Below are 23,116 nucleotides of genomic sequence, written 5' to 3'. Positions count from 1 at the left end.
CTATCCTGACCTGTGATGTGAGGAAAAACTGATTTTTATTCATTGACAGACCACTCATAATTTGGGTTTGTTTGTACCAGCAGTCAACCCATTCTGAATAATACAAAGGGTCTATAACAATGAATATGAAGGTGACATAGCTACATATTTCTGACCTCAGGCTTTCTAAAAATTGGAGGCAAGGTTCTTTGTATATTGTACAGCGCTAGCAGTCAGTAAATAAGGGACAATAGTTGAAATAATGAAAACAATACTGAGATTAGAATCAAACTTGGAATTCACTTTGTAACTAGACAGCAGAAGGGTTCCTAGAGACAATTTCAAGTACAAACTATGTTCTCATCTTAAGATTTTTCATGCTGTTATAGCATAAAGTTGAGATGCATCCCATATGCTTTAAATCCTTCAACTCCACTATTTGTTATATATCCAGGAATGGTCTGAGACAGTTAATTTATTTTATTTCCTTATATTCTAGATTCATTGATTGAGGAAGAGGAATGCAAGTTGCTGAGTAGATGACTTTGTTGAATGACATTCAAGGTAGAAGATCTATTGCTCTGATTATGTCCCTGAGCATTGAGATTTTGTGTTCCTGGGGCAGGAATAAATCTTTCAGGGAGGAATGCCTCCTCTCTTTACCCCCCTATTCTGCATATTATGCTCAGCTACAGGAGGTCCAAGTCAAAGGAAACAAGACCCTTTAAAAGAAAACTCAGTCAAAGCCACCTTATTTGTTTAATTAGTTCTGATCTGCCTTAAAATCATAAACATTCTATCACATAGTTTTTATTAGTTTCTAAATGTTATCTTTTAAATTTAGATCTTTAATAAGTCTGGCATGTAGTTATATAATATGAGGTAGAGTTCTAACAAAAGTTTTTTCTTTCTAGGAAGCTAGGTTTGAACATTATCAACTAAGTAATCTGTCATTCCCTCAGTGAATTTTTGTGCCATCCCTATACTAAGTTCCAATATGTGTCTCTGTACTTCCTCATTGATTCATTCATCTATTATTTCATAGGACCATTCTGTTATAATTATCCAATTCAATTGTAGCATGTATAATTTGGTAAAACCAATTTATTTCTGTCCTTATTGTTAAAATTGACTTAGCTATTTTGTCATACATATTTTAAATAAGTTTGTCATAAAATCCAGCTCCAATCTTGAGTAGATATACATAAATGTATAAATTACTTGAATATTATATCAAGAAATCTCACATAAGAATAGAAAATGTCTCCATTTATTCTGATCTTGTGTGTCTTTGCAGAGAGTTTTAACATTTTCTTTATATAGGTCATGTGTATTTTTTATTAATTCTTAGATACTTTCCATTTTTTTGTTATTGTTTTTTGAAACTCATTGATTATTGCTAATATAAGAATATACTAGTGAATATTTAAGTTGATTTTATATTTGGCAAATTTGCTATACTCTCATACTAGTCATAATATATTTTCAATTAGATATGTATTTTTTCAATTGGAATATATATAAATATATCTTTATCATTATTTTTATTACTTTTTGTATTTTTTCTTTTTCACCATATATTGTTTCCTTATAATTCTCTTTAGATTACTTTTGCAAAGTCAATTTTGCAATAGGTCTGATTAAGTTTTCTCAATAATGCAGCTTTCAGTTTTGCTAACATTGTGAATTTTTGTTGTTGTTGTTACTCTCTGCTATTTTCTGCCTCATTTCTATTATAGCTTTCCTTTTCAAGTTTTTTGGTTTTGTATCATTTCTCCTTTTCAAACACCTTGACTTTTTGTATTTAAATACAATTGACCCTTGAACAACATGGGAGTTAGGGGTGCTGACCACTCTTGCAGACAAAAAAATTTGAGCATAACATTTGACTACCCAGAAACTTAACAACTAATACTCTACTGTTGACTGGAAGCCTTCTCAATAACATAAAGCTAATTAATATATATTTTGTATGTTATGCATATTATATACTGTATTCTTACCAGAAAGTCAGCTAAAGAAAAGAAAATGTTAAGAAAATTATAAGAAAGAGAAAATATATATACTATTCATTAAATGGAAGTTGATCATCATAAAGGTCTTTATCTTCATCATCTTCAGATTGAGTAAGCTAAAGGGGAGGAAGAAGAGAAGGGGTTGATCTTGCTGTCCAGAGGTGGCAGAGGCAAAATAGGTGGAGAAGGTGAAAGGGGAGGCAAATTACACTGGGCATAACTTTTATTGAAAAAAAATCTATAAGTTGACCAGTGCCGTTCAAACCTGTGTTGTTCAAAGGTCAAGTGTATTTCTGTTTCCTAATATAAGGGTTTTACAACCTCGACACTATTGACATTTTGAGCTGTATAATTCTTTACTTTGTATTTGAGGTGTTGTCCTATGCAGTAAGGGTATTTAGCAGCATTCCTAACTTTACCTACTAGTTAGCAAAAAGACCCTGCTTTAGCCATGACAATCAAGCAGACATTGCCAAATGTCTTCCGGGAAGAGGCAAAATTCTCCTCTGTTGAGAACCACTGGAAATTGACCAAAGCATATAAAAAAATGAGAAATGTTTATTTAGGAAAAACTATTGAGCCTCAGATAAGAACTCTCTAATTAGTGATGTTTCAGTCTTGGGTTGCTTCGTTAGCCTTCAGCTCCCTGGGTGCTGTAGTTCTATCAGAGTGGAATAAGCTACGAAAACAAGTAGATTCATTGTTGGTGGAGCTAACTTGATTTGAAATGGAAGCCAGAAAATCTCTATGGCCTAGAACATTGTTTTACAACTTACACTTACAGTAGTGATATCTGTGGCAAATGAACAGGGACAGCCAGTGTCATAGCTAGCCTGAGTTTGTGAAACTGACCTTAGGGCAAGCAGCTAACCAGCAGATTGGCCAGAAATTTAACAAGAGATCTTGGAATCAAACTTTCATATGGGTTGTGATAAACTTCTATATACTCCTGGCTGTCTGAAAATCTGTATGGATTTGCAAGGCTACACAAATGCTCAGAAGAGACAAAAGAGGATCCTAGTTATCTACACATCCTTGATTAAATGAGAGGTTTTGTACATGAGCAGAAAAGACAAAAGAAAGGTCAGATTATACTAAAAGCCGAAGGTGATTTCTAATTGCCTGAACTTTGAATGTATTCTTCAATGAACATATGGATGCGATGACAAAGAAAAGAAGACTTACTGGCTCAAAGTGTTTGAGCACAATCTCTAGACAACCATTTTGGCACAGGAGTGATCTCTAGGAAAGCAGTATACACCATAAGAAAGAAAGGCTCCACAGGTAAGTCACTAAATAGACAAACAGGAACAATGATAACCACTGTGGGCAGATAAAAATCTAGGGAATTAAAGATATAAACAATTTTCAGTATTCAACAAAAAACAAGGAGATATGCAAAGGAATAGCAAAGTGTCACACATTTAGGAAAATAACAAGCAAACAAACAAGGTCTCTGATGGGACACAGATATTTGACTTCACAGACAAATACTTCAAACCAGATATTATAAATATGTCAAAAGAATGAAAAGAAACACTGTTTAAAGAATAAAGTATAGGCCAGGTGCGGTGGCTCATGCCTGTAATCCCAGCACTTTGGGAGGCCGAGGTGGGAGGATCACGAGGTCAGGAGATCGAGAGCATCCTGGCTAACATGGTGAAACCCTGTATCTACTAAAAATACAAAAAAAAATTAGCCAGGTGTGGTGGCGGGTGCCTGTAGTCCCAGATACTTGGGAGGCTGAGGCAGGAGAATGGCATGAACCCAGGAGGTGGAGTTTGCAGTGAGCCGAGATCGTGCCACTGCACTCCAGCCTGGGTGACACAGTGAGACCCCATCTCAAAAAAAAAAGAAAAAAAGAAGAATAAAGTATAAAGTATAGTAACAATGACTCTCCAAATACAAAATATTAATTAAAGATACAAAATTATAGACAAAAGAACCAAGTAGAAATTCTGGAGTTAAAAAGTCTGGTAACCAAAACAAACAAAGAATCCTAACAGACTTAAGAGACTGGCATCATTAATATCTAAAGATTGGAAACAATCAAAATGTCCACCAATTGGTGAAGGGATAAGCAATATTTGATACCTCCATGCCACAGAATCCTATTCAACAGCAAAAAGGGAAACAATATTTACACAGTTCACATGAGTGAACTCAAAAACTTCATCCTAGGTGAAGGACTCCAGATGCAAAACTCCTATATTGTGTGATTTTAAAAATTATTTTCCCATAAGTTTTTGGGGTACAGGTGGTATTTGGTTACATGAGTAAGTCCTTTAATTTGTGAGATTTTGGATATTTTTAATTATAGAATGTCCATAAAAGACAAATCTTAGAGGCAGAAAGCCAGTCAATTCCTTCCTGAAACTGGGAAAAACAGCCAAGATTGAATAAAAATGGGACTGAGGGTTCTGATTTGCATAATGAAAATGTTCTAAAATTGGATTAATTTACTAAAATCATTAAAAAGTACACTTACAATGAATGAATTAGGTTGTGTGTAAGTGATACACTAAGAAAGCTGTTAAAAATACTGTTTTTATACCAACGTGAATAGGAGGGCTTCTCTGGATCAAGACACATTGCATTTTTCTTTCAAATAATAATAGTCGTTACAGTATTAGTAACCATTGTATATTTAGCCTTTATTATCTACCACTCTATGAGATTCTTTAAATGTACAATCATATTTGTAACTCTATGAGAGAGGAAATAATAACCAGCATGGCACAGATAAATAAATAGATACTGAGATTAAATAATTTGCTTAAAGACTCTTATCCAGGTAGCTTACCTCTTAAGTTCATGGACTCAACCAATGTTTTCTATATTCTACTAGCCTTTTTATAGTCTGTGTGTGTGTGTGTGTGTGTGAGATGTGACATGACACAAAATTAGCATGGCGTGACATACATTAAATGGAATGTAATGCTTTATTTTCTATATTTTTAGATTTCATAATCATTGGCTAAAAATATATATAATCACTGTTAAAATTATTTCTTTAGGACTAAAATTTTAATAGCTATTTCAACAGCCAAATAATATTTTACTCTGTGTAAGATTCTAAAATAAATGAAGTGAAAACTCAGCCTTCTGACTTATTAATCACTTGAGAATAGTAGCAGGTTTTTTTGCAGACTTTTCATAGATTTTTAGTAAGTTATAATGATTTTATAAAATGAATCTCAAAGTAAGATAAAATTTATTGCAATATTTTCACATTTTCAATAATATGGAGCTTTAGCTTGTGCTCTAAAACTTGTAAGTATATTAAATCATTCTAAGCTTCATTTTAGTAACACAAATAAACCAATTACAAAGAATATAGTTTTTTTCCTTTGTTCATGTCTTAAGACATGAAAATTATGTCAATTGCTGATACTCTGACTTTAAATTGGTAAGTGATGATAAAAATAATAGTCATTAGAGCAATAATAATTGCCTATTAGAAGAGATGTTTTGACGGCACAAAGGTAAAATAAATTATTTATAATCAGTAAATTTTCATAGTGTAAAAGTTTTCTTACTGTGATTATCCAGTACAGGTAAAAAGGTAAAATTGAGTGGAAAATCTTACCACGCCAATGGAAAAGTAATTATTGATGATACTGTAAGGCACTGGGTCTCCCTTCTCATCTTTGTCATTAGGTATGACTTCAAACTTCCACCTGTCCAACATGATTTCTGTGCTGTTTTCAATGTCTTTTAGAATTTTCATCAGATTCTCACCTTCATAACCTAATGGGGAAAAAAAAATACCTTGAGAAAAGAACTCTAACCAAATAAAAAAGCTGTACTTTTATGTTTCAGTGTGTTTATGCATATGTAATATTCTAAAGGTAAATAATGATTTTGAAGCACATTCTACCACCAAATGAAGAATTAATTATAACATTATACTCATACCCACATTTAATCCTTAACTTTAATTTGTAACGTACTGTATTTCTCTTTTGTGGTGCAAATTCTCAGCATATACAACTGCCAAGTGAACATTTCTACTGTATACCCCACAAAACTTTATATCAATAGATTCAAAATTGAATTCTCTGCTTCCATATCTTCCTCCTGTGCAGCTGACTTCACAAAGACACCATCCTCTACCCAGTTGCTAAAGTCAGAAATGTGGATGACATTTTAGACTTTTCCCTTTCCATCACTCTCTTACCCTCACCTTTTCACCCTAGTGATATAAAACTTTCAATTTAAGTAAAAGGTCCTACTCTTTGTAAGTTTTAAAATTTCGTTTCTTATTCTATCTACCCAGGGGTCTCCTTTTCTTTTTGACTGGTTTGCATCTATTTCCTTGTCATTGTTTTATATTTGCTAATACTTCTTCCCAGTGCTTCTGCTTATGCCTGTAATTTCAGCTACTCAGGAGGCTGAGGCGGGAGGACTACTTGAGGCCAGGAGTTCCAGGCTGCAGTGAGCTATGATTGTACCACTGTATCCCAGCCTGGGTGACAGAGGAATATTCCATGTTTAAAACAATAAAATTAAATAAAACTAATAAATTTCCTAACATTTCTTTCTGGAAAGCACCCTTTCAAAATAATGGCTCAGATGCCCCTCTCACAGTCCCCTACACGCAGTTCTCGAAACTAGCTCTATCTTAGAACTAGTACACCACATTGTCATTACTTGTGTTTTTCTCACTACAGGTTCCTCTTAATCCGGCCTGCCATAGAGTAAATGCTCCACAAATCAATTTTTTAATGAATCTATGATAGATGATCAACATGACCTGAAAATAAAAGTCTTGCCAATATTACATTCTCAATATTCAATTTATTTGTAGGTATATAACACTATAGTTATCACTGCAGCCTAACCCTGACAGAGTTGCTGTTTTTGTTTCTTAATCTTCCTCAACATTAGTTTCCTTCCCTGTAAAAACCTTATGGTTCTTGTGAAGATTAAGCAAGATAATGCCTAAAAAGTTCTCAGTACATGAGTCCTAAAACAGAGAATAAAAAGTTCTCAATAATATTTTACTACTGATGATGATACCATCAGAATTTGAAATATTGTACTAAGTTAAATCATCTCTCTCTTCACCCACACAAAAGCACACACATAGTCAGTCCTAAAATGATATTTTGAGTTGGAACAATATTTTCAGTTTTCGTTTTTTTCTGTTCATTATTTAATTGTTGAAAAAGGAAATGCCAAAGGCTATGAGTCCTCATTAGAGCTATTCACATACATATCATTGAATAAACTCATTGGGTTAAAAGAAAACAGGCACTCTCATATGCCAAAATTCGCTAAAGAGGAATGCATTACACTTAAGGTGGATCTGTTCAATTAACTATTAGAAGGTGAAAGCCACCAGAAACTAGAAATACCTCTTCCGGAGCTCATCATCACTTCTTATCTTACACAGGTTTAAACAGTAATTACACGCTATTTAATACATACAGTAAAGGGTACAATAAGTAATGATTACATAAACATTGAAAATATTAAATATTATTTCAGACGAGATCGAGTGGATTCAGGGTGGTATGGCCATAGACTAAATATTATTTCAAAAGCTATCATATATCTTATAGTATAGTTTGAAGCTGTAAGTATTAATAATATGCATATAACTGTACTCAGTGGCAAAACACTGAATGGCTTAAACTGCAAGATTACAATAATTATATTTACTAACATTTCATGTTTCTTAATAGTGCTACCTTATTTTAAATGTTTAATTTCTAATTGTTAATTTCTTTTAAGAAGTATAATAGCTCCCCAAATAAATTATATACATATATATATTATTTTACCTACTGACTTAAGTAAAAAAACACTTAAAGATATTCATCTATTTTCCAAATTCTGCTTTCATGTCAGAATAAGCTTGATAGTCTTTAGGCATAAATTAATTTGCATATAATAATATATATTATAATATAGGAGTATCCTGTGTATGTGTATACATATATACAATTAGCAGAAATACTAGTAAATAATAATGCTTTCAAAAAGGCTGAATTTGTTCTCAGTCATGTCTCAGGTCAATAGCAGCACCGACCAACATAACACTGGAACAATGTAGAAACAGCAACTTAACCGGGAGAGAACATGATAGGAATGAATGTAGTGAAAATCAATAACCACAGCTAGATTGTAGCAGGGTCACTCAGTTTAAAATCTTTACCACTGGATATGTGTATACGGATTTTTATGACTAAACATGAAAAAGTCTGGTTTAAATCTGTCTTCTAGCCAAGCAAAAGTAGAAAGAGGCAATAGATAAATCTTGAGAATTACAACATCTGCAATTCAGAAGTGATTCACATAGATAAACTCTAAACTGTAGTCCCCCATTTAACAAATATCTTTTCCCTACGTCTTGTATGTATCTATGCCCAAGATTGTTAAATAATGATAAGTAACTATTAATAGGGTTCCTGTACCCAAGAAGATCATGATTTTAAAAAGGATAAATCAAATCTACTAAATATGCCAGCAAAAGATTTTTACAGAAAAGAATAATGCTATTTTACTTTCATTAATTTGATTTAAAGCCTGTAATCAATCCAGGCTAAGAAACAAAATGAAAACATGATTAATATTTATTTTATATTTAATGATATGATGTTATAATGACTGAATCTAAAAAGTCATAGAAATTTTTGCAAATGAAAATCACATAAAAAAATGCAACCACAAATCTGTATAAAAGTGTGTCCAGGCCAGGCACAGTGGCTCACGCCTGTAATCCCAGCACTTTGGGAGGCCGAGGTGGGTGGATCACGAGGTCAGGAAATTGAGACCATCCTGGCTAACACGGTGAAACCCCGTCTCTACTAAAAGTACAAAAAATTAGCCCGGCAAGGTGGCGGGCGCCTGTAGTCCCAGCTACTCGGGAGGCTGAGGCAGGTGAACGGCGTGAACCCGGGGGGTGGAGCCTGCAGTGAGCCAAGATGGCGCCACTGCACTCCAGCCTGGGTGAAAGAGTGAGACTCCGTCTCAAAAAAAAAAAAAAAGTGTATCCAATTTACAACTATTACTTGCCTCCTTAGTCTACACAAACAAGGTTTTCCTTGCAATTAAATTTTTGTTAAGAGAGACTAATGATTGCCAGAAATTTACAAAAAGAATGCTAATTAAGCTAGGATATCCTACATTCTTACAGTGTCAACTTTTCCAAAATATGAAAATATATTCCTATAAAAAAGAGACTTCAAGTTAATAGATTCCCTGAATCTTAAGTGAACCAAATGATTATTGGTTGAATGAAGTACTTTCTTCTACAAATATTAAGCATAATAATAATTACTGCAACTGCATAAAGTACTTAACACAAACATTGATAGAGTTTGGCTCTGAGTCCCCACTCGAATCTCATTTTTAGTTGTAATCCCCATTATCCCCATGTGTCAAGGGAGGGACCTGGTGGGAGGTGATTAGATCATGAGGGTGGTTTCCTCCATGCAGTTCTAGTTGTAGTGATTGAGTTATCATTGAGATCTGGTGGTTTTATAAGGGGCTATTTCCCCTTTGCTCATTTGCTTCTCTCACCTGCTGCCATGTAAAACATGCCTTTGCTTCTCCTTCACTTTCATGATTGTAAGTTTCCTGAGGCCTCCCCAGCCATTTGGAAGTGTGAGTCAATTAAACCTTTCTTTATAAATTACCCAGTCTTGGGTATGTCTTTATAGCAGTGTGAGAGCAAACTAATACAAATACTGTGCAAACAAGTTATCGGTTTAGCACAAGAACCTACAAGGTATGCACTGTTATCTTCTTCAAATTCTGATGAGGAATCCACAGCACACAATTTTTAAGTAACTTGCTCAAAGTTACACACCTGTCAAGAAATAATCCCACCGTAAAGCATATTTCTTTGTTAATAATCTCTAGCAAATGGCTTCTCTATTTCCCTAATTGGTCAACTTGGGCATCTTGATACCTTGCTTTCCCTAAAATTCCTAACCAATCCACTGGTAAGTACAATTAATCTAAGCCTGAAAATGTACCTCCAGTTTGGCTACTTGCCTGATTTAAATCATGTAAGCTCTAGTCTGCTCACTTTATTATGTAATTAGGACAACTATAATAGAAGTTCTCATTTGGAGAACTATAGTTCTGCACGTTTTCACATTTTCTGACCAGTTTATTTTCTACCCCAAATTAATCTGTTTTTGAAAATGTGTCAGTGTGTTACTCTGCTTCTGAGACTTTCAAAGCTTCTCTTTACATGACAAATTCAATCAAGTAAAACTCTTACAATGACAAATAGGTTCCTGCATTATCTGGCTCCCAATTGTCTTTCCAAAGTCATAGTACTCACTATCCCTAATTGCCCACCATACATTGCTGCTTCAGCAACCCCACCTGCATTCCTTCCTTCAGTCCTTGAAACACAGGGAGCTATTTCTCCTCCTTCTTATATTTTAGGTCCAGCTTTAATGTTACCTCCTCAGAGAGACCTTCTTGGCCATCTAGCTAGATAGTTCATCTCTATTATTCATTCTTCTGATTCCTTGATATCATTTTATAATTATATATTTCATTATTGTTCAATTTATTTTCAATTATACTCAATGAAAATGTAATCTCCAGAAGGATAGAAGCCATTTGTTTATTTCCTCACTGTATATTTAGCACCTAGAACAGTGCCAACACATATCAGACACTCACAGAGAATTCATCACTAATAGATACTTTGACACATGCTACAGTCCTTGTCTTTGTCCATTGTTAGTACTTTGTATGTGGTTTCACAAGAATTATTAGAGTATGCCAAATATGGACTTCTTTAACAAATTTGAAATTTAGGCCATTTGTTAATTTGGAAGCAAAAATAAAATTACTAATTTTCACATACATCAAATATATGTTCCAGAAGAACATGGCAAGAAGACTCACATATTTTCTTTCTTTTTAATCAATGCACTTGTATGAACACTGGCAAATACAGGTATCTTATCAGAAATGGTGATGTCTTTATTCATTTCTTTAGATTTCATGAACTCTAATGCAACTCATGAAAATACTCCTAAAGTATATTCTTACTGAACATCCCAAATAGACTACATACTAAGTTCTTGACTTAGTCAAGCACGTACACAGCTTAGAGGTAGTTGGTCAGATATTCATGGAATTATTCTCCAACTTTGCTGTAAATCAGAGTTACTTAGGGAGTTTGTTTAAAAAAAATCATCTGCTCAGCTCCCAACTCCAGATATTTCCATTCAGCATGTCTGGAGTGGGGTCAGGTCACTGTATTTTTAACAAGCTACCCAGGAACTCTGTTCACCTTGTCTTAGTAGACACTTTTCAAACTTCTCTAAGTGAGCTTTGATGCTAAAAATATTTAGCATTCAAGTCCTGCTTCTTTACCAAAGTCTGATGGTGTTTAGTGGTCTTATCTAGTGGTGTTCAGTGATCTTCAGATAAATATAGCCTATTAGTGACTCTGCAAAATGTTTTAAGACCTCATCTCAAAATATTCTCTCTTTGCTTACCCTACTCCATCCACACTATTTCAGTTTCAGTTCCTTGAATATGTCAAGTGCCTTGCCACCTCTGGGCCTTTGAACTCGATGTTCCCTCTGCCTATGAAGTTCACACCCAGCTTTACACGGCTGTGTCATTATCTAGCTAGTAGTTTTTTCTTCTATGTCATATCCTCAGTGAGGTCTTTCCTTATAATGATCATCTGTTCACTTGTTAGTGTAAAGTCTCACATATGATTTTATGTGCCACTAGAAGTTAAGATACTTTTGTTTTTCCTTTGTCAACTCTGTATCCAAAGTGCAGAGAACAGCTGGCTAGCATAGAGTGAGTCTCAAAAACTGAGTATTATTTAATGTATTTACTCCTGGGAAACTAATTCATTAGCCTTTCATTTTTCCTTTGTTTGTGATTTTACCTCCCAACTTATAAATTAAAAGTATAAAAATTACCTTGAAGTGCATCCATGTGTACCTTATTTTCTAAACAAAAAAATCAAAAACAAAAACCAGAGATGTTTGGAAACTTGCCCTCCTTTAGTTTAAGTCTCTAATATCACATTAAAACCCAATACCCATGGTCTCTTTGTCCACTATTTGTTCTTCTATCCAAGACTATTGTTCAAAATCATATATTATATATACCACATCAGTTATCTTCACTGAAATCATATGGTTTTTGTTTCTTTTCTTTTCTTTTTGTTTTGCAAGGGAAAGGGGTGTTGTGTACTGTTTCTGCTTTTGTTGTTGCAGCTGCTTTACCTCCTCCCCATCGCAGGCATCTTGCTAGATCATTGCCAGTCCCAAGAGGCAGAATTGCAACTGGAGGATGCTTGCCTACATTGGCCTTTTCTGCAGAATAAAAAAAATACAAATAAAGAAAATTTTAAGTTCAGATTAAATGACAGAAATAAAAAGATAGCCCGATGATATTAAATGAAGGAATTCCAATAGGTGCTCATAAACAAAACATACTTGTATTTTTAGATATACACAATAATGAATTAATAATAATTTGTACACATTTGTAGCAACTGATAAAACACAACTACTATTATTCACAGAATGATGGAATTTTCAAAACTCAGGCAAGAGGAAAGCTTTTTAAATATCTTAACTCAGCTAAAACTTGTGGTGTGTCTTATCTCCATTACAATCCTCAGGGATATTATTATATACAGCATAAGATTACAATACAGAGACACAACTAGGATGGATGAGTAGGTTCCTACATGAAGTCCTTTTGCAACATCAATTCCAGGTATATTTTACTTAAAGGAATAAAATATTTGAAAACTGTTGAATTATAAAAGTGAATAAATTGCTAACCATGTCCTTGAGTTTTTCCCACCCATGGTGCTGCTTTGTGTCAGAGCAAATGGAACACAATGTTAACAGCTGGAATACAACGAGATCAGCAGGTTTTCCACGAGATTAATCTTTACATCACATAATGCTTTGGGTTCAGAGCAGTAAAGATCTCTGCCGCTGACATCCCATATGCTTTGGTTTGAATCATCGCATGCCTTGAATTAATCTCACAAATGTATATCACTTTCTTTTATTTTTTCTTCCTCCTTAGCCCCTCAAAATCAGTGTACATATGTGTGTAGGGACAGAGGGGATAGATAATGCAGGGATATGTCGCAGTGAAATAGCCGACAATAAGATTTTGAGGGCTAAAACAAGCTAAGAATTCCTGCTATTTTTCCTCTAAAATCCTTACAAGTCCTCAGATACTTTTCCAACTAACTCATTAACTTTTGTAATTCTTGAATTCTGGTTGTCTTCTCAGATAAAACATATAAATACGATTTACATTGTTTAATGGAAGACCAGATCAGAATTTTCACTGTTTCTTTTTAAATCAAATATTAGTAGATTAAAGCTGTTAGATCCTTATCAAAAGTGTTGCCAACATGTATTTTTCTTAATTTGAATATTTTTAGTGTATGCAAAGACAGAATGTTTTCTGCATTGACTAAATAGGTGTCTGTTTCAATTTATACAGAAGGTAAAACTTCTTTTGAATTAATTCGTTTTATGAAAGGGCCTGTTTTAAACAAAGAATTGATCAATCCAGTAACTGAAATGAGACCAAAAAGAGTCAATATTTGCTTTGGATTTATTTCCTCATAAAGGCTAATTCATGATCTCTTTTTCTAACTAGTAACCAGTTCCAACAACTGACTAGATCTGAAAAACCAAATAATTTTCCTGAATTTATAGTTTTTCTTGTGCTGCATACTTACCTTATATCCTCAATGATGTTCCTGTATTATTTGCTCATAAAACTCGAGTTTTTTCAGTTTGAATAGAGAGGCAATATAGAATAAGGCTTAACTGTGCATTCTAATCTCAGCTCTTTCAGTTCACAGCTATAAGACTTTGTTGTAGTTATTTACTTTTTTCCAAGTTTTAGGTTCCCTATCTCTACATGGGATTATTAATACTATCTGTGTCATAGAGTTGTGAGGAATAAACAAGATAACATGATGAATAAAAATTAGCTATGATGATGATGATGATGGATGGTAACGATATGAATGTACATAGAGGGTAAGGTTTTGAGGGTCCATGTTTTAATAACGTAAGCACATCAATTTCACACAGACTTTATCACAAATACTAAGACTGCTCCTTCAGCTCCTTGTCTGGGGCACGCAAACAATCTGATTTCCTAGAGCCCCTGAAAACAACTCTGAAAATTTGGTAAACACTGTAAGAAGTGGATTAGAAAGGAAGGACTTCTATGTACTTGTAAACTATTTTGCCAGTTAAATTTTTGAACTACAGAATAATAAGTTAAACCAGTGTGCAACCTTCCAGATGTCCAATTATATCACTACTTCCAAAGATAATGATACAAGCAATAGACACATAGGTGAAACAGGATTTAAAGCTATCGCTCTCTCCCCAGCCATATTAAGTATGTGTCTGCATTACCTATGCAATCCAAAACCCAGCCCACGGTTCCATCTCCACCACAGGCTAACACTCTGAAGTCAGGAACATCACGGAAAAAGTTTAACCTGAAAAATAAGCATGTTATGGCACATGATTAATAGTTTAAAAATAAGATATTTTCAGTTTTGTATCATTAATATTTTACCCGATGAAATACGTTTTTATTGTATAAAAACTGTAAAATATCTCAGTGATAACTTACATATCCTTTAATCCTATTTTATAACTATATATTCAAGATTCTATAACTTAAAAATATTTTGTAATTGTATATTCTAGATTCCATAATGAATATACTCTTTCTTTAATAAACTCTAAAATTTTAAGAATAAAATTAGTAAATTATAATAATTTTCACTGATATTCTCCCAGATGTTATTTGCAGTTCACATAACCCAGAATGACATATACTACATTATTTCATTTAATAAATTTCATCAATCCAAAATTATCTTTTGAGTGAATATATAAATGTGACAGTTATGTCAGTAAATATGTCTTTAACAATTTTCTACTTTCTCCATTACTGGAGAAATTGATCAGACTGCAACTGGGGTTCTAGCCAACTTTCCTTTTGACTGAGAATCTGCAAATAGGAGTCAGGCTTCACCTTGTATTTTGACCTGGTTGACAGTGTTTTCCACCCAGGAACACTCTAGCCTAATTGCTGGGTCAGCTGCCATAAATACCCACTGCTTCTGCTGTTACTGCATGCAGCGTGCTTAATAATGCAACCTACCTTGGGAAAAGTCACAAAGGCAGGTAATGCAGCCAGCTATACAGTCATAGCCTATTTTCTTGCAATAAAAAAATTCAAACAGGACAGAAATTTTGGTGTGTGTCTCTTCACCTCCCTTGTCCCAAAGATAACAACTGATAGTGATATAATATGCAACTATCCAAGGAATTTTTCTACGTACTTACATATACAAATTTTCGTACATAAATCTTTATTACACACATATTTTCAACATGAATAAAACTGTGCTATACATACTGTTCATTAACTTGTGTGGTTTTATTTTAACTTCAAATATGTCTAAGAGAACTTTGTGTATCAGTATATAACATATGCATATGTCATGTGTTGCATTCTGTCAGATTATTATTTTTAGGCACTGCATCATGTTTTATAAGTTCATGTACTACAAGATAAAATGATTTCTTCTTATGAATTTTTAAGCTATTTCCAGTATCTCATTATTACAAAAAAGTATTGTATTTAACATTATTTGAAGAACATTGTGTAAACGCGCGCATGTGTTTTGAAGGCTACTCTAGAGAAAAATATTCCATTACATCATTATATCCCTCTGAATGGCTCCCACTGTCAAATATGCAAGGATTCATTTCCTTGCAACCACAAAACACTACATATGAACAACTTTATGATATTTCTTTAATAATGAGTGAAAGCCAATGTCTTTTTATTTGTTGTAAAATCACACTTCCCTGTTTACTAGTGAGTTGAGCATATTTTTATACATTTCCTGGAGATGTGTAACCTCTCCTACAAAAAGAACATTCAAAGATGTGCCTTTCTTTCTAATGAATTGTCTTTTTATTTCTTATTTTTATTTTTATTTTTTTGAGATGGAGTTTCACTTTTGTCGCCCAATACGGAGTGCAATGGTGCAATCTCGACTCACTGCAACCTCCTTCTCCTGGGTTCAAGCGATTCTCCTGCCTCAGCCTCCCAAGTAAGCTGGGATTACAGGTGCCTGCCACCACGCCTGGCTAATTTTTGTGTTTTTAGTAGAGACAGGGTTTCACCATGTTGGCCAGGCTGGTCTCATACTGTTGACCTCAGGTGATCCATTCTCCTTGGCCTCCCAAAGTGCTGGGATTACAGGTGTGAGCCACTGCGCTGGGCGAGTTGTCTTTTAATAATACTTTACAAACTCTTTGCATATTACAGCAATCTTTGCATTTAAATTTGCATCACTTAAAAACATTTTGTCAAGGTAATACCAACACTGCAAAATATAATAAAATATGTATAAAAATTATTAAAACCCATCATCTGATTATAATATCCATGGAAATTTAGAACAGGAAACTTTCATGCATTTTCTCATTTATTATATTGTGGATATTTAACCTTTGTGAGACATGTTGCAAATATTTTATTCAGTTCTAATACTCATTGATTTGCTTATACTAATATATATCCAATAGAATAAACACATATGTACCAGTTGCCCATTCCAGGAGGTAGAACATTTTAATAACTTACATATTTCTCTGTTTTCTTTCCCTATAGCACTGCCCTTTCTAATTTACAAAGGTGAGCGCTATTCTGAATACTGAGTTACCACATGTCTGACATAATCAACATGTGTCTTTCTACTTTTCCCACTTAGCATTGGTGCTCAGATTCATTCATGTTGTAGCTGAAGCTTTTTCCACATGTAGCTGAAGTTCTTTTTACTTGTACTGCTGTGTTAAATACCACTTATATGTCTTTTAAAATCCATGTCAATGGGCATTTCAACTGGTTTGCTTTATATTCTTGCAAAAAGTGCATTCTCGTACAGGCATACCTCATTGTATTACTCTTTACTTTATTGAGCTTAGCAGATACCGCATTTTTTACAACTTGAATGTTTGTGGCAACTCTGCTTCTAGCAAGTCTATCAGTGCCATGTTTTCCAACAGCACATGCTCACTTGGTGTCTGTGTCACATTTTTGTAATTATCGCAATATTTCAAACTTTATTATTATTATTATTATTATATCTATTATGGTGATCTTTGATCAGTTATTATAGTAATTGCTTTGAGGTGCCATGAGCCACGTCCATGTAAGACAGAGAACTTAATTGCGAATGTTGTGTGTGTTCTGACTGCTCCACCCACCAGCCGTTCTCCTGTCTCTCTTCCTGTCCTCAGGCCTCTCAATTCCCTTAGACACAACAGTATTGAAATTAGGGAAATTAACAACCTTACAATGCCCTCTAAGTGTTCAAGTGAAGGAAGAGTTGCATTTCTCTTTCAATCAAAAGCTAGAAATTATTAAGCTGAGTGAAGAAAGCATGTCAAAAGCACAGGCAGGCCAAAAGCTAGCCCTTTTGTGCCAGTAAGCCAAGTTGTAAAAGCAAAGGCAAAGTTATTGAAGGAAATTAAAAGTGCTACTCCAGTGAACACACAAACAAGAAGGCGAAACAGCCTTATTGCTGATATGGAGAATGTTTTAGTGGTCTAGACAGAAGATCAAAGGAGCCACAACATTCCCTTAAGCTAAAGCCAAATCCAGAGCAAGCCCCTAACTCTATTCAATTCTATGAAGGCTGAGAGATGTGAGGAAGCTGAAAAATAGTTTGATGCAAGCAGATGTTGGTTCATGAAGCTTAAGGAAAGAAGCTGTATAAACAGCAAGTGCTGAGGAAGAAGTGGCAGCAAATTATCCAGAAGATCTAGCTACAATTACTGATAAAGGTGGTACGCTAAACAACAATTTTTCAATGTAGACAACATAGCCTTCTAATGGAAGAAGATGCCATCTAGGACTTTGATAGCTACAAAAGAGAAGTCAATGCCTGGCCTCAAAGCTTCAAAGAATAGGCTGACTCTCCTGTTAGGGATTAATGAAGCTGATGACTTTAAGTTGAAGCCAATGCTTATTTGCCATTCTGAAAATCCTAGGACCCCTAAGAATTATGCTAAACCTGCTCTACCTGTGCACTATAAATGGTGGAACAAAGCGTGAGGGATATCACATTTCTTTACAGCATGGTTTACTGAGTATTTTAAGTTCACGATTGAGACATATTTCTCAAAAAAAAAAAAAGATTCCTTTCACAATATTATTTTCATTGACAATGTACCTGATCACCCAAGATTCTGATGGAGATGTGCAGAAAGATGAATGTTGTTTTCATGTCTGCAAACACAGCATACATTCTGCAGCTCATCGATCAAGGAGTAATTCAACTTTCAAGTCTTATTGAAGAAATACATTTCATATGGCTATAGGTGCCACAGACAGTGATTCATTTTGGGGATCTGGGCAAAGTAAATTGACAACCTCTGAAAAGGATTTAATAATCTAGGTGTCATTAAGAACATTCATAATTCATGGACAGAAGTCAAAATATCAGCATTAACAAGAGTTTGGAAGAAGTTGATGCCAAGTCTCATGGATGACTTTAAAGGGTTCAAGACTTCAGTGGAGAAAGTCGCTGCAGACGTCATAAAAACAGCAAGAAGTAGAATTATAAGTGGAGGCTGCATGTGACTGAATTGCCGCAATCTCATCATATTTGATGAGAATTGAATTTGAAAGGATGAGGAATTGGTTTTTAGAGATAAGCAAAAAAAGAGGGTTTCTTGAAATGGAATCTACTCCTAGTAAAAATGCTGTGAACACTGTTGAAATGGTAACAAAGGATTTAGATTATTACATAAATTTAATTGATAAGGCAGCAGCAGGCTTTGAGAAGACTGACTCAAATTCTGAGGGAAGTTCTACTGTGTATAAGATGCTAGCAAACAGCATCACATGCTAGAGAGAAATCTTTCATAAAAGAGTCCATCAATAGGTCAAACTTTATTGTTGTCTTATTTTAAGAAACTACTAGATCCACCTCTACCTTCAGTAACCACCACTCTGATCATTTAGTTCCCATTAATATCAAGGCTAAACTCTCTACCAGAAAAAACATTATGACTCCCTGGAGGCTCAGATGATTGTTACTATTTTTTTGCAATGAATTATTTTTAAATTAAGGTATATACATTTTTTAAACCACAATGCTATTGCACATTTAATAGACAACAGTATAAGCATAACTTTTATATGTACTGGGAAACCAAAAAATTTGTGTGATTCACTTTATTGTGATATTCACTTTATTGTGGTGGTGTGGAACCAAATCCACAATATCTCCAAGGTATGCCTGTACATACTTCCTAGGGCTTAAGGTCAGTGGCCACTTTAGAGTAATGCATATTAATATGCAACTTTACCAGATAACATCAATGTTTTTCGCAAAGAAGTTGCACCAATGTACAATGGATGTGCTCTATTGAATCCATTCTCTTTAACACTTGTCACACTTTTTCATTTTATTTATTTCTTATTTTTGTGAAATGCCTATTTATCCTTTTGGTTTCTATTATGTATTCTTTTTTACCTCGTTGGTTTGTAAAAAAATTTTACACGTCTTTTAGTCCTTTTTCAATAATTTTTTTCAAATATCTTTTACAAATTTAAAGTTTTTTCTTTTACTTTCATTAATGTGTATTTTAATGAATAAGAACTTAGTTTTAATATTCAATTTCATCATCCCTTTGATAAGTAGTTAGTACCTTAACTAGTCTTCTGTAAGACAAGCTTCCTTAATCAGAGCTCAGAATTCACATATACTCTCTTAAAATGTCAGTTTTACTTTCGACATAGAAATTCTTAGTTTGTTGTGGTGTGAAGTACTTTCTTTTCTTCTGTCCCCACTTTCTCCCATCTCCCCTTTATCCTGGCCTCCGGCCCTCCCTCTCTTCCTTTCTTACTCCCTTTCATCCTTCCTTTTAGCTGTAGTGCAGCACTTTTTTTCTATTTATTTTTTATCCATCTTTTCATTCACTGAATAATTCAACTTTCTACTATGCAAAGTCCATAAGTATTATTTCCACATATGGGTACATTTCTATTTGTATTCTCTGTTGTGTTTTACTCACGACTTTGTCCATCTCTGCACTAGTATCACACTCTCGCAGTTACTATAGCTTTCCAGTAAGTCCATATCTCAGGGCATGAAGAATCTTACCAATTATTTCTTCTTTTTTTCATGTACATTTAAACTCATCATATTTCACCAAAACTAAAACAATAGTAAGAAAAACCAATCATGATTTTGACTGAAGTTGCATTAAAACTATGTATTAATTTTGGGAGAAATAACACATGTATAATATGAATTAAGTTTCCTTATTCATGAATGTAGTATTGCTCTATTTATTTAGATATTCTTTAATATCCTTCAACAAAGATTTAAATTTTCTGCTAACAGGTCTTGCATATATTTTGTTAGATTTATTCTTGGTTGTTTTGTAGTTTTTGTTGGTATTTTAAACATTTAAAAATTATGGTTATTAATAACATTAATATTTTTGTTGCTGGCATATATAAACATATTTGACTGTTATATATTGATTTTATAAATAATCATATTATCATTGTTTTTCTATTGCTTACATTTTGTTTGTGGATACATCTGGATTTCTATGTATGTAATTGTGGCATTTGCTACTAGCAATGGTATTATTAGTAATCTCTAGTCCTTATAATTGTTATTTCTTTCCCTGTGTCTTTTTCCTTGACAGAATTCCAACATATTGTTGAATAGGAGTATTCATAGTGAATACCCATATCTTGTTCCTGAAGATAAGAATTACTTTTGGAATCTGCCCATTTAGGATATCTGTTATTGAGATTTTATTTTCCTTTCTTTTTACTTTCTTTTTTTTTGATGGAGATTTTTTATGAAGTTAACAAGTTTACCCTCTACTCCTATTATAATAAGAATTTTTATTATACATAAATATTAACTTTTTCTGCATTTTTGAGATTTGACAAGGTCTCTGTCTTTTAACCGGTTAGTGTGAGAATAAACATTTATATATTTCTGCATTATTAACCATTCTTGCAATCCTTTCATGCACTCAAATTGATTCTTGTGTATTAATATTTTTAAGATAATTGAATTTCTTTGCTAATATTTTGTTTAGAAATTTTGCACCAATCTTTATGAACAAATTGACCTATTTTTCTTCCTCATACCACTTTTGTCTACTTTTTAAAATTAAAATTATATTGCCTCATAAAATATGTTGCAGAGTATTCCCCCTTTTACGATTTTTGTGGAAGAATTTGTATAATTATTGAAGTTCTTTGAAAACTGGTAGCACTTGCCTATAAAACCTAAATTTCTGTTTTTTTTTAAAGAGAAAAGTCTTAAATCATTGTTTAAATTACTTTAGTAATTATTCTTAAAAATTTATGATTTTAAATTCTTCTTAAGTCAGCTTTTTTTCCAGCTATACTTCTGTAGCAATTTGATTCTCCCTCCTAGACTTTCAAACATTGGCCCTGAAGCTTAAGAAAACCTTGTAAAACACGGCAGTAGCTGCAACATTTCCCACCGAGCTAATTGTTTTTGGTGAAAGCCTAACCATCCAGTTGACTCACCATTGTTCTTCTATTCCATGATGATGTTTCATCTGTTATTCATTCTTGTTTTCTTTAAAAATTGTCATCATTGGTTCTTCAGCAGCATCCTACCCCCAAACATAAACCCCATGTGACTGTCAGACCAGCTTACTCTCTGTAAATTGATTGCTAATTGGAAAATTTGACCTCTCTTTATCTCAATTTCTTGATCCATTCAATCCATGCAGTTTTCCCTAGAAACTCATTCATTCCTTACTACATTCATTCATTAATATCCTTGGGATTTATTTAGTGATTCTGACCCTCAGTTTCCATAACTTTAGAATGGAATTAACACCACGTGGTTTGCTGGGCTCTTTATATACACACAAAGAAAATGTGTATGTAAATACACCTTACTATTCACATGTTATTACTGATTTAATTATATTTTTTTCTTTATTAAAAGTAGTATAGGTGTGTTTTAGGTCAGAGTGCCACTCCTCTATTTCCCCACCTCCTTCCTCTGCCTGCACTGTTCTGGCAGAATAGTCACAATTTTCTAACAAGCAGTAAGGAGAGTTTTTCTGCATCCAATCTGAAACTGTAGCTAGCGGACAATTGGGAGACCTGCCTACAGCACCGGAGACACAAGGTACAGAGGAAAACAGCTGTGATAGAGGACAAGTAAACTGAAGAGACTCAGCAAGAGCCAAAATGCGGGGTCCTGCATGGCACTGACTTTTCACCCAGGAAGGCTGTGATGAGGAGCAGCTGTGAGGCTTCCACATCACAGGTCACCCTTCCAATGGGGAGAAGTGAGAAAATGGGGAGTGTCAGGGAGGACTTCACTCTGGGGAAACTTTTGTACTGTGTATTGTACTTTTTACCTATCAATTCCACAGTGTTCCATGTGAAAAATGAATAAGCATAAACATTTTGCAATGAAATCATGCTTGGGTCCTGAATGTATTTGCACCATTTTATTAATTTTTTTGAAATTAAAAATTCAAATGATTTATGAAGAAAATGAATGATGATGAGTTTCCAATGTTGGACTTTATAGCATTGATTCACCTAGAGAGTTTCCTATGTATCTGCAATAGCTACATTTGAAAGCAAGCCTATTATTTGGGTTTAGCAGCCCTCTGTCAGACGCTTCTTTCTTATCATATTTGCTCTATAATCACCACTATAACATTCCATAAAGTTTCACTTATGTAAGATGAATACATTCTAAGATCCATGCACAACACTGTTCCTATAGTTAAGGATACTGTTTCGTACATTTAGAAAGTTTTTAAGAATGTAGATCTTATGTTAATTGTTCTTACCACGACCACAACAAAAGAGCAGGTGGTGAAATTGTGAAGCTTAATATTACTAAAAACAAATCCAGAAAACTTCATCTAAGATTCAGAGGCTTACTTTGTGTTAAGATAAAATTGATACAGAAAAGGCAGTAAATTTTCACTTGTACCTAATTGTTATTAGGTACAAAGCACACCAGGAAAACCTTTTTTAAAAGAAAAGAAAATTAT

General features: G+C 33.8%; 1 protein-coding gene across 9 annotated transcripts in view; it reads right to left on the bottom strand.

Moving 5' to 3' along the window:
- Positions 1–23,116, bottom strand: part of DGKB (diacylglycerol kinase beta) — a 743,750-nt gene that overhangs the window by 412,140 nt on the left and 308,494 nt on the right. For all 9 annotated transcript variants that reach the window (XM_024249734.3, XM_024249737.3, XM_024249742.3 and 6 more), the window contains 3 exons: positions 14,408–14,493; positions 12,224–12,313; positions 5,584–5,744 (listed from right to left, as the gene is read on the bottom strand). In XM_024249734.3, the coding sequence (XP_024105502.1) occupies positions 5,584–5,744; positions 12,224–12,313; positions 14,408–14,493 (337 nt within the window). The remainder of the gene's footprint in view (positions 1–5,583; positions 5,745–12,223; positions 12,314–14,407; positions 14,494–23,116) is intronic.

This window comes from Pongo abelii, chromosome 6, assembly GCF_028885655.2.
Source record: "Pongo abelii isolate AG06213 chromosome 6, NHGRI_mPonAbe1-v2.0_pri, whole genome shotgun sequence".
NCBI lineage: Eukaryota > Metazoa > Chordata > Mammalia > Primates > Hominidae > Pongo > Pongo abelii.
The sequence above is the reverse complement of the archived record's forward strand: the minus strand, read 5'-3'. Positions and strand labels throughout refer to the sequence as shown.